Here is a 13,339-nt window from a genome sequence, read left to right on the forward strand (position 1 = left end):
GTCTGAGTTTAAGCCTAAATTTTCCTTCGTTACACAGACGTTGAAGCAGCTGGGCAACAAATAATCGACACTTCTATTATTTGTTTGGTAATTGAAAAACATAATTCGAAAATGGAGAGTATTGTTTTTAAAACTTCACTTAGTGTAACAATGTTTAAATGTCTAAAATATACGTTTGCCATTTATTTACAAAGAGGAGTCTGGTATCTAGGTTGAATGAATCTTGACTTGAGGTGCTTACACTTGACTTAAGGTGCTTACACTTGACTTAAGGTGCTTACAGTTGATATAAGGTGCTTACACAGACGGACTTGGAGTATGTTTTGATTTTGTGCTAAAATACGACAAAATGACGACAAAATCTTATTTTCATGCAATTGCTTCACGTGAGACAACGGAATAGTAAAGGTGGTCAGTTCACATGTTCAAAAAGGAAAATGGCTTAGGTAAATAAAATGAGGTGTTTCTTATCTATTAAAAAAGGATTAGATGCGTCAATATGAATTAAAAATAGGCCTGGTTACGCTATCTGAAGTTGGTTAAAAATGATAACTGGCCTTCGCACCACAATAAATTTTATTATCTTCATATTCCTCGTGCAGCAGAATTTGATAATATCGTGCCATAAAATATTTTGACTTAATAACATGTATAAATGTATTCAAACACAGATTTAGATAACATGTAAACGAACACAAACTGCAGATTATGGCTACGGCTACTGTACGATTAACTATAGTCAAAAATAAATACTAAAGCGTCCTTGCTGTATATTTACTATCGAGTAGACTAATTATCTATATACTGTAAATAAAATAAGCCAATGAACGGGGGTTGCCTCATGAAATTTTTGCGGCTTCAGTACCCTACAAGTAATGCCCTAAGGAAACCAGAAGTCTCTGAAAATAACCTCCCTAAGTATCTCGAAAACATCCTGTTCCGTTTCTGATATTCTAGTGCTTATCAAATTTTTTCACTGAATTCCAAGTTCCAGTTAGCTGCAACTCCAGCTCATCACATAATGGCAACGAAATTCCCCATGTTACCCTTGGCCTGAACCATACAATAAGCATACTCGGACTATAACAGACGACCCGGACTTTAACAGACGACCCGGACTATAACAGATGACCCGGACTATAACAGACGACCCGGACTGTAACAGATGACCCGGACTATAACAGACGACCCGGGCCATAACAGATGACCCAGACTAGTTGAAACGTAATAGAAGACAGTAATTTCCATTTGTTGTCGTAGGGTAGGAAGTTTCAGGTTTACAGTGAACCGGAGTTGGACTGAGCAAGCGCTCATGAGCGTAGCTTTGAGTTCCGTGTTTTACACAGGCTCATTGTATAGACTGTTAAACTGATTTTTGGTTTTTATAAGTATTAGCAATGTTCAATACTCGGTTACTTAAAAGTATAATCATAGCGAACTATTGCAGTTATCGATAAGAACTTTCCGCTTAGCATTTTGCAATCGTACCCACTGACCGTCATTCAAATACTTAACCGACTCCGGTTTGCACGCCTGATCGCTACTGAGCACTTCCGGTCCCGCAACGGTCACGGTGTCATCCACATACTTGTTACCGTAACTCACACCCCGGTTGCAACATCTTTTGTAGTTTATGAAATAGCGCATTCCTTTTTCTGTGGAAAACAAGATATGCCTCATGAGATAATTATAATTAAATGTTAAATGAAATATAATTGAATTTGATGCAAAAAATGGTCGCGTTAAACCAAATACTTCAAAAATGGCCACCATCATTAAACCCACTCCTGCTTGATAATAATTAAGTTAAATCCAGGGTTAATACGTAAGACCCGCTTTAGTGGGAAGAAAACAAATGCCATGACTTGTTAATTTTGTTTTCTAAGCCTGCTTTTATCAAGGTCGCTAACGAGATAGTTTGGTGTACTAAACTTTGTTTGATTTTTACGAACCTTGGTACAAAAATGTTCAAAAACTTCTAAATAATCTAAAAACATCTTCAACGTGATTACCACTTTTGCCTCCTCCTCCTTCGCCAGTACAATGTTGATAGTTTAGGCAAATATCGCATTAGTCACACGAAAAAATGTCTTCCCTTATATCCTACATATTTTTGTGGAAACCAACATTGTTCTCTGGGGGAGAGGGGAATGTTTCAATTTGCCCTTTTAAAATGACTTCAGTTTTCAAAGACATTTGACAGAGATTGTAACACCTGTTTTAGTTACTTTATTTCAGACAAAGGCCAACAAGAGTTTATTATACCTTTGCGTGGATGAAGATCATCGCTATTGTAAACCTTGGTTTTAAGGCTCTCAAATGTGAACTCCAAAGCTGTTATCGAAACTTTCTGCAAAAAAACAAGATTTTATGTCACATTAGCATCATTTTTTACGTAATAAGTTACGATGAAATCCAATTTTAAGGAAAAAATTATACAAAGAGACCTTTCCTTGGTGTGGGGGGTGGGTGGTTACAGAGGGTGACAAGCTTCACAGAAATTTTCATCAGTTCAAACCAAGACTCCCGTTTCTAATATACGGATTTATGGTTAAGATCCAATCTTTTGCCTTTAAGTTATCCCTAACACCCCCTCCTAACGTTTTTCAGCAATTTATTGTATCTTTCCAAAAAGAACTTCTTAAACCAGTCACACCCTACACTATCCCAGTCATCCCATTGGCAATCCCCAATGACACATCGTTTTGTTCAAGAAATGTAGATGTCTAAAATGACTAGCAATTTACGCTTAGTGAAATTCTAAGGTGCCTTGCATCGACAGCCCCACTGGACAATGCACACAAGTGAACTCGTTCTTCTCAACTGAGGTGAAAAAACAGCACATGTTCACAGTGAAAAAGACAAAAACACGTTAACAGTTCCTTCTACTTTTCAACAACTTACCTTAGCTACCTACCAACCTACCAAAGAACTTAGCATTAAAACAAGTGCATAATTTCAAGTAAATCAAGTAAATCACCTGTGTCTTCTAATAATTAAAAACGAATTTTATCCATTAGCACAATGTTTCGTCCGTAGAACGTGGGCCTTTGACAAACTATGAAAGCAAGATTTATATACAAGCTGATCGATATGAAAGAAGAACAGGAAAAATCCTCACCTCCCAAGATGTATTAAATGAAAGAACCATTGTTTTCTCGTCAAGTGAGCCCTTTTTACAGGCACTGTTCCGGAACAGCGTATTGGGAGCATACCTCTGCCAAAGCGCAATGCCAACTGTTGCCAGTATCAGCAGAAACAGAAGCTTCACCCAAAACATGTCTAAAAGTATCAAAACTGATCGATAACAAAATTTATACCAGCAAACAAGTGGTTTTCGTTCGAAACTCAAAATTTACAAAAGGAGGTCTTTCAAATAATACATTATTTCAAAACTTAATTGTCGCATATTCTGCAAGTTATCATAATTATCATTGCCCGCAACTCGCGCGCGATAGCGCGCGAGTGAAGGGCTTATAGTCTGCCCCGCGTATAAGTAGCATATGGAAGCTTCAGTTCATGTTGTCAGCACTTTTTCAGCAGATTTTGTCACTTTTCTGCTGCCATGACAACTGTCAATCAATTTCATTGTCAATCAATCGGCTTTGTCGAGGAGGTCGTTAACCGCCACCTCTTTGTGCGGAAGGGAATTATCTTCGGAGCGTTGCTCTGCCAAGACTCTGTTAAAGGCCTTCGGTTTTTTGGCACGAAAACGGTGCTGCATCACAGCTCTGTTCTCCGCAATGGATGGAAGTTTTGATTCGAAGTTTTGGGAATCAAAACCAGTCGAATGCCACACTTTTCTCCCAAAAACTCGAGACCGTACGAGCAAAAGTTATGATTGTCGTGATTATCGAAAAATAAATGTCAAACCCTCGAAAAACTTCATGATTTTCAAAAGGGCGTTGGACTTAAATCAAAGGCAAACTGAACACCAAAAATTCTTGATAAAAAGAATAGTTTAGCATCAACTAGAGCAGCTGTTTTTATAGAATTGTGAAAACCCAAGATGGTGTCTTCTTCGAATATCCTGACCTACATTTTCAAAACAATCATTATCAAGGAACTAATTGTTTGCGGGCAGTACTAGCAAGAGCTATTTCTAGTAAATTAGTAAACATTGGTTTTACATTGGTGCCCAGTCCTGCAACGTTTCAGCGCATGGACACACATAAGAACATAGTTGAATTGGACTGCAAGTAAGTGTCATACATACGTCGTTTCAGTTTTTTAGTAGTATTTGCCATTGTCCTCTTTATAGTATCATCGATCTTCACATGCAAATCTGATACTTTCTGTGTCATAGCGAGGCTGTCAATCCCATTAACAACAGATATTAAAGATGAAACGAGGGCTTCTTCCTGTATCCCGGTATCTGGCTTGGATTCCAAAGCTTGTCCTGTGGTGAAACGAGCTTACTTATTAATCCTATTTAGCTGCAGGTAATATCAATAAACATGGAAATACCTTACACTCTTTTTTTTATAAGAACAATTTTATAAGAACACGGACCTAAAAACTGGTCAAAAGTTAAGAACAAATTAAGAACAAGCTGAGGCTGAGCTTCTGCAAAATGCAATTTTGAACAACGTCTTTTCTCAAAATCGAGGATTTTTAGCGATGTGTGGGTGCTTTTTCGGTGCTCACTCTCTGTTGGCAAATGAGGCCTGAACACCTCCTTAGAGCGAAAAAGCTAGCAATAGCACTGCTTACACCCTCTTAATTTAAGAACAAATTAAGAACAATCCAGCCTCAGATTTTCGAAAAAATTAAAAACAGTCAGCCTGAACTTAAATTTACTGGTTCTTATAAAAAAATGTATTCTGCTTTAAACATTGTGTAGTTTTAGTCCTTCACTCTTCTTAAATCTATTCTTCACTGTTGTTGTACAACTACTAAGACTCTTTTAAACTTCAGTAGTCCAATGACACCAACGATAACTTCATGGTCAATTGCTAGTTTAGTTTTCGATCTATGTTCTGAAGTTTTAAACTCTGAAGAGTGTCAGACGAAAAGTTTTAGTTCACTCAAATGTTTGCTTTTTCAAAGCCAAATTCTACTCTTGTAATCTGGACGGACTATTATACTCTGAATGAGCCATTTGCCCTTGATACTTGTATAAGCAAAATCCATGAAGAAGCTTAGTGACTTACCTAGGAGAAGAAGCCTCTGGCTGACGTCACTTCGATCAAGCGAGATGGTTGAACGCGTAGCAGCAACGCCATGCCTCTCAGGGTACGCATAAAGCTGTTCTCCGTTGTATACAGGGCCCACCACTCGAACCTTTACGATACCGATAATGCAAACTAGATCGGTCTCGCCTAGAAAGAAGTATACCCGTATATCAAATCAACATAGGCATTTTTATCGATTATGAAACACATAAAGATTTGGTGTGCACACAAGGATTGTAATTGTCGCTACCTAGCCCCCGAAGGTAGCTTTTAGGACACTGAGAAGGCATGCTAATCGAGTATTGTCCTGGTCCTTCCTCTCCATGTGACCACACCTCGTGATTTCTACACCTGGAATTGAAGAGAGCTGGCCACTCCCCCACTCTGGGTGAAAGCACGGTCATATCAGCGACTTGAACCCTTGGATCTATAGTCTGTTACCCTATTCACGGAGCCAGCCTCGTATCTAAACATCCTCGCATACAGGGTTGCTTAACATTAAAAGAATTTGTTACTTCAATCTTTCATGCGCGCCACAATCATATTTATGAAGTAAACTTAATTTTTAGTGCTAAAAATCGGCAGTATTCGTCATAAAATTGCAAGACAGGCTCAAATTGCTTTAAATAGTTTAGTGAATAACCACGCCATTAGCCAGTTGTTTAAGGAACTGATTGATATTTTTGTGTAATTAAAATGAATCTTAGCATGTGACATATCGCAATCTTATCTGGTCTGCCTGGCTTCAAGGTTTTCCCATTTAATTTTTTGCTAAAACTCACCCTTGTCTGCTTCTGGGCATCGCCCCTCAAGATAGTAGCTCCGTGTGATCACCCCAGCAAGCTTGGCATTCTTGTAATTACTTTCATTCATTTTTTCAATCTTCGTTCTGTTGCTCTCATCGTCAAGAAACACAACGACATCGCCTTCCTTTAGTTTTCCCTTCTGGCTCAAATCCTTTAGCGGAATATGATATCCAATGTCGCGATTTGAAGACGAAACCACTTGGGCGCTAAGCGTATGAAAATCGGCTGTGTTGGCACGAAGATTGTTGAAACTACCTGTGCATGGGAACAAAATTAATGAGATAGTACGTATTCATGTCAATAAAAATGTCTTTTTTCTGCAAGTGAAGTAGTATGTGCGAGTAAACGAAGAATAAAGGCCGATTTCGACTTGACATTTTTCGTGCTCGCGGGCGTAGCGCCCAAATTTTGTGCGTGCGTACAACTGATTATGAACAGTTTTGATGGTACAAAATTATAAAATGGCTTTAAAAAAGCAAACATTTCGCAAAGTACTAAAAGCGTTTTAGTCCCTCACTCCTCGGAGTATTAAAACTGGATAACTATACCTGTGATGTGCTTTGGTTTTACTAACTGGTCTATTTCGATCGACACAGCTTTTTCTATGTTGTAAAGTGTTTGCTTTTTTCAGAGCCATGAACTAGTTGTCTTTGTTCATGACTGCACCAGTTCTATGAGTCTTTGACAATGCCCTAAAAACCGTGATATCTATATATTTAATCTGTCAGCTTTATTAGAAGTTTTTTAATATTCATACCGTCAGGTAAATCAACTTGCTCCGGGGAGGCTTCTGATGAACTGCTTGGAGAGTAACCACCATTCGTGATGGCTCCTGTGTAAATAAACATTAAATTATTTACATGATAATTTTCAAATAACTCATTAACTAATAAGGCCACGTTTTTAAGGGCTCTTTTTCCATTTGGAATAATTTTAAAATGCCTTCGATTGCCAACTGGAGAGCTAAGAACAGTTTAATTCAAGAATTCTAGCGGTACCGAAATGGATCCCCTTATGCTAGGCGCGCACGAGAGATTTTAAATGAGCTAAATGGCACGAGTAATATTAGCGTGTGCAGCAATACCGAAATGGATCCCTATATAAAGGTTATCACATTTGGAACGATAACCATAAGAATTCCTTCAAACACAGGCGTCAACGCTAATGGAGACAGTTGCGAATAACATGAAATGACACGAAACCTGTTTTGTTAGCTGGGGGGTGCCTGGGCTCCGTTCTCAACAGAAATGGCTTTGATTCCTTCTTTCCGATTAGCATATCCACTTGCTTGCCAAACTCGTCAACCTGTCTGACATAAACTTCAGTAACCAGCTGAAACTTGTTTGTCTTTTCGATATTCGAAGGACATAAGGCATAGACCTCTTTGTTGACGCCTCCTTCAGATGCCATGTAAACAGTGTCAAGATCGAGTGACAGTCTCCAGCTCGATGCGCTTATTGCTTTGCACTCGTACGGTATGGTCACCTCGCCCCGCACGATCTTCTTGTCCCCGTCATTCATTTGGCGTGCCTGGTGATGTAGAAACATTAATTTTAGAAGTGACAGCATAGATCATAGATCAACGACGATGTTTGGTACATTTCTGACGTAGTAAATCTTGATAACAACAAAAGTGATACAGAACACTTACGAAGTGATTCAGAATGATGGAAAACAAATAACAGAAGAAGGCAGGAAAAGGCTGCCTTCTAAATGAGACTACCTTCGAAATCATAGTCACAATGTTTAAATGAAGCTACCTTCTAAACGAGGCGCTTTCGAAAAGAGGCTTCTCTCTAAACGAGGCTGACAATTTTCTTACAAAGCAAAGTGTAGAGCCAGCTTGTATTGGTCTGAGTACATACCTCGGCAAATGCGGTTTTCTCTCTTTGAACCACCACCTTCACGATAGGTACTCCTGGCCTACTTTTGTTTTCGATAAATATATCGACATGACTGTCCTTTACTCTCATCCATGAGCCCCTGTCTCCAAGTCCAGCTTGCTGCTGTTTCGCTTTTGGAATTTTCTTATGGACTTTCAGGTACTCCGCTTTCAAGCCTTCGTACACGATGGAAACTCCTTCGCAGCGAAAGGCATACGGGATGTGATCGTCGTCTATCCGCATATCGAAATCTAAAATCAATTGACAGTTTAGTTTAAAATTGGAATATATAATTAGTACTTTACAACAATTAACAATTAACCTTTTCAGACAATTTGTAAAACCTTTGTCATATAGGCCCAAAAACAAGCAAGCTTGATTTTTAGCCCCTCTCCCCTTAATCCTCTTCTCTTTGCCATGTTAAAAATGAAATTCTAGCCCCCCCCCCCCATTTTGCCCAGCCAAAATTTTATGTCCTCTTTTTCTAAAAATATCCAATTTGGATTCAATAATATAAAAAGATAAAATGATTGTGTCTCTTTAACTAGAGGGATATGAGTTATATGGTTTAGTAAAAGATTTCAAAAGTTTTCGAAAAAAATGTGAACTTATGGAAATTCTTAAGAACATGAATATGCAAAATTTTGGGACCCCTTTAGATCCGGGGCCCGTATATCGAATTAAGATGCCCAAAACTGCATTACGCAACTGGATAAAGAACTTCATGGAGGAGGGCTAGACGACGGTAGCACCCGTCCAATGATGCTAGCACCCAGCCCCTTGCCAAGCCTAATTTCTGGTGCATCCACTGATGCAACACCCTACGAATACAAAGGACCGAGATACCGGAGTCAGGGGTCTTTGGCCCCTCCCAAAATCTTGAATAGCATAAGTAAAATTCTTTATTTGTGAAATATGGCTGTAGTTTCATTTATTTATCAGGGCTGCCCCCCCCCAAACAAAAATCTGTATCTCGGTCTTTGCCCCTACAAGCCCAGTGTGCAGAGAGTATGGTACGAGGTCAGTGCAGCGCCGCACGCCAAAATTTGAAATTTTATGCCGATTTTCTTTGTGAAAAATTTATATTGTTTGCATCACAAGATCTCGTTGAGAACTGCGCTAATTTGCAGACCAGGCAGCAAGCCACTAATTCTTTTAATCAGTTCCGCATTTTGAATGCTGCAGAGACGGAAATAAATTACGTGTCCGATATTTATAGATGCTGCCATGCCGCGATCGAAAAAACAGTTCCTTATTCTGCGCTTGACATAACCTCTACTGTTATCATAAAATACGTTCTCGTGAACTATGATCGAGAAGTTATCAAGTTTCAAACTAGAAATGTTTTGATAAAAAGTCTCGCTTTCTCAACCATAAAGAAAATTTAATATTGATGTACACTCAGATTCTAAACTATGGTTCTGGCCTTTCCATGTGTTGTTCAGTTCTAGTCAAAGCATACGATAAGAGCATGTTATTTTGGACTACGTAAATACGGGCCTAGGCTAGCGGTTGAAATGTTAGAATCTGGAAGTACGAAGAGAAATTAGATTTGTAAAGAAAAAGAACATAGCAGCACGAGCCGGAATTTTTATTAATCCCATGCGTTAAATTCGTCATTTTCATGAATGTTCTTTTACAGCTGACTTTTAGAAACTCATTTTCAAGCTGTAGTCGCTGATCCACAACACATGGGAAATTTAACTTATGTGCTAGCAAAACCAAAAACGTCATATTAACAGATATCTATAAAGAAACCTACTTTGCTGACCCAGATATTCCAGTAATGGCGCCATATCGACATCACCGATATTAACTGACATCTTGCTTGTTTAACAAATCGGATCGATGTTGTTTTTGCTCGTCAAACTTCTTCCAATGCGAACTTATGTCGTCCCTCTTACTTTTGTTGCTTGACTGGCTTCAGTCTCTTTCATCTCTGTTGTTTGTAACAGAAGGGGAATCCCACTAAATAGAGAATTCCTTTGCAATGCATGCTGGTTCGCATTGCAAATCGGTTTCGTATGACTCCTTTCACCTCCTTTTAACAATACACTTTATGAAGACCCTCAATCTAAGTGACTGTCTTTTCGAGAAGCAGAGAATTGCTAAAATGTTAGCTAAAATCCATTAAACATGATTTACAACCGTGGCTGTACAATCTGTCTAATCATCCTCTTCGTGGACATAATTAAAAGTATGCTAGAGGATAAAAACTACATTATTAAATTGGTTTCACGATTATATTAGGCACGTTTTTTATTTGGGTTTAATTATATATTTATTAGCTATTTTTTTCTAAACCAACATTGAATTAAGTGAATAAAAACGCGTTAATGATGATCACATGACATGAAATATGGACACGATAAATAATGGATGAATGTACCTTAAAAAAGCTAGCAAGCATTAATTTCAATCTTTTTCATTTTTTTGATCAAGATTTATTTTGTCATCAATTGCCCATCGCTTCCAATATTATGATTATAAAGCAAGTAACTAATGAAGGCCTAAGAGATAGTATATCAATCAGGGCTTTTCATATAAAATCTTTTGTTATGGATTTTTAATTTGTTCTCCCCCCCCCCCTCCCCAACTTACTCTCCAACTTGCGTCAGAGCCCACTGGCAAACATATACGTGGGACACCAAGGCTTCTTCATTATATGGGATGCCTAACGTACTGGTTTGAAAAGAGTGAGAATCTGGGATCTGATTCCAGAAGCTGCAAATCATAGTGGAATTTTGTCCAAGGTCGTGCGAACCAGCTGTCACCAAAAGCTAGCACATTTAAGCACCAAAATCTTCTGCTGATACAAGTATACTTTATAACGAAGTAGAAAACACAATGGTGTTCATCAGGAAGCATAAAAAACAATTGCTCCTGTGCCTTAAAATTCTGTCGTCCTCACACTGCCAGAACCTTGGCAAAATACAGCAAAGTCAAATTTCTTATCTTTAGGCAATATGCGCTGATAGCCCACACCCCTTTCCCCCCAATGTTGCGGGAATTCAGAAATCAGAGGCCTTTTTGGGTACCCCGACTAAACCACTCTCATAAAAGCATTGATTTTGATATAGATGATTTGCATTAACTTGATCTTCTGCGAGTGTCTAGGCATTTTTCGCCAGGATGGCAGGTCTCTCTCTGTATAGATATCCTGAGAGGCGATTAAACTACGCATGTTTACTACGCTAGAGCGAGTTCAGCTCTCAATTCAATGGTTGAGGATTAAGATTTTCTGAAACTGAAACCCATTGTCTTTATCTTGTAGAGAGACGATAGATTACGTCATACACCAAGATTATACCTACACATCAACAACAGTTGGATTCCCCTCCCAAGAAAAACTCTAGTTTCATACATAATATAAGACCTGCAAACTCATAGCCTCCGAGTAGTACGTGTGCTGCAAGGCAGGCATCAAAACCTTCGGAATGGCAGAAGCTGTTGGTAAGTAAGATATGATATATAACCCCCCTCCCCAACTAACTGTTACCCGGCATAACGACCTTCCTTCCCCTCATAACATCAGTCACTTGAATTCTACCAGCGAATTTCGATTACCAGCCATTTTTTGCTCTACATGAAAGTATTGAGATTCCCTTTGATAGGTTCAGTTCTAGCTAAGAGACAGAGATCAAACTATAAGCTTATCACTCCCTTAGTTGCAGGTTAGAATACCGAAACGTAGAAATTTATCCAGACTCATAGATCAGGAGTATAATACGGTAAGGGTAACGTCTCTCCAAAATTCGGGAAAGGCAATGCTTCCACCTGGAGAATATGGGAACCGAAGGCTTACGAAAAACAGCAATACATTTAAACTTCTTATGAAATTACCAATTTTAAATAGATATCTAAAATATCATATCTCTTGAAGAACGTCCCCACCTCTTCTCATACTCTGATCTTCTAACTTCAACTCATTTTCCTGTTATCAGCGTTCCAGTGGGTTTATTTGTCAAAACGATATAGTTGCGTCGAAGGACGTTGGGATGAATATTGGTATAAGGGTAAAGGGCTTCAAGGAAGGAATTTGAACTGACGAATTCCATTTATTAATGTAAAATTATTGGCAATTATTTGGAGCCTAAGCCCCTCCTGATGCCAACTCCCCTAATTTCGATATTTATTGTAAACAAAGTCATGCTCCTTGCAGTACATTTGTCACACCCGGCAGACCTCTCTCTATACTTATCATTTGTTTACCGTATGCTGGTGTAAGAATAACAATTGATAGATAATTAGGTTATTGAAACCAATAATCGTAATTAAGTTGTTGTTTGAATGCAGCAGTAGTAAATACATATGCTAGATAAAATCAAACCAAATTGAAAATATAAGACTAAGCATATCCAGGTAGCCCTTCCTTCGTCAATAACTATAAAGCTAGCTTTTTAAGCTAGCAAAAACATTTACGGACACTGCACTTTTTCAATATCACTAGTTCTAGAACACTTCTCGTATCGATCATGTTATTGTTCTTTTTGTTCTTTTCTTGGAACTAAATTTCCAAACAGGAATGCTGCGTAATTCTGTTATGAACTCAATTCAATAACCTATTGTGTCTGATTAAAACGCTATGAAATTGGACAAAAACACTTAAAAAAGGGCGAGAGCATTCCCCTTGACGTGGAACTACATGGAACATTTTTCGCTGTGCAAACATGCAATTTATCTCGTATCGACTTAAATTACCATTAGAATAAATTTGCTTCTATCATATAGCCAAAGGAACATCGTTGGTCGTATTATGATACCCAGTTTTTTTTGTAGTTCATTATAGAATGTTCTGATATAAAGGTTTAATTCTTTTTATACTCCGGATTCCTTAAAATGGATGTCTGAAGCAATTATTTGAGTAGCTCAGGTTTGGAATGAAAAGTTTTGACATTCTGTGTTGTTGGTGGTAACTTTTGTCACAACTGCGGACCTTTAAATTGGTCACACTGGAAGCCCAAAAGACACAAATTCTCAATTATGCCCCAATGCGGACTCAAAAAAGAAGCTCTGAATCTTCTGTACATCTCGAAAATAATCTTCTGATATGATGATGTATTGATATAATTAATGAAATACATAAACAAGCGTTAACTTAAAATATGAATAAAAACAGTCAAAAATTTAGTAAAGCAAATAATAGACACACCTATCTGCATTTATATAGGTACATTTATATATTTCAGGGATAAATGACTCCGATAGGAGAACAGTTGAAGTCAGATACGAAAATTTAAAGGCATGCTATATAAAAAAACACTGCAAACTGCAAAAAGGCAAAACAATTATTGGCTGCGATGGAAAGGTGAAACAGTCCTGGATGAGAGTTCAGAATGGCATTGTACTTATCAATGTTGAATGCAATATGTTGGAATGCGGAGAACAGCTATTTGCAGAAGTACTTGTTGGTAGAGAGAAATGTGTCTTTAATGAGGTATATTTTACTTGCATTTCATTTTCAGACATGGTAGTT

At 38.1% G+C, this 13,339-nt stretch overlaps 2 protein-coding genes across 2 annotated transcripts in view; one reads left to right on the forward strand and one right to left on the reverse strand.

The window, feature by feature from the left end:
- Positions 1-61: 61 nt before the first annotated feature.
- LOC135687420 (uncharacterized) lies at positions 62-9,814 on the reverse strand. Its single transcript, XM_065203971.2, has 10 exons — positions 9,626-9,814; positions 7,846-8,114; positions 7,183-7,510; positions 6,738-6,812; positions 5,957-6,235; positions 5,154-5,321; positions 4,217-4,399; positions 3,122-3,282; positions 2,266-2,350; positions 62-1,655 (listed from the first exon to the last, which is right to left on the reverse strand). The coding sequence occupies exons 1-10, from the start codon at positions 9,684-9,686 to the stop codon at positions 1,429-1,431; spliced, it is 1,836 nt and encodes a 611-aa protein (XP_065060043.1). The 5' UTR covers positions 9,687-9,814; the 3' UTR covers positions 62-1,428.
- A 1,233-nt stretch (positions 9,815-11,047) lies between these two features.
- LOC135687421 (uncharacterized) overlaps positions 11,048-13,339 on the forward strand; it is an 11,818-nt gene continuing 9,526 nt past the window's right edge. The window contains exons 1-2 of the mRNA XM_065203972.2: positions 11,048-11,316; positions 13,053-13,300. Coding sequence (XP_065060044.2) covers positions 11,301-11,316; positions 13,053-13,300 — 264 coding nt within the window. The 5' untranslated portion in view covers positions 11,048-11,300. The remainder of the gene's footprint in view (positions 11,317-13,052; positions 13,301-13,339) is intronic.

The sequence above is a fragment of the Rhopilema esculentum genome, chromosome 20, assembly GCF_057945365.1.
Source record: "Rhopilema esculentum isolate cy_ngs chromosome 20, ASM5794536v1, whole genome shotgun sequence".
NCBI classification, from domain to species: Eukaryota; Metazoa; Cnidaria; class Scyphozoa; order Rhizostomeae; family Rhizostomatidae; genus Rhopilema; species Rhopilema esculentum.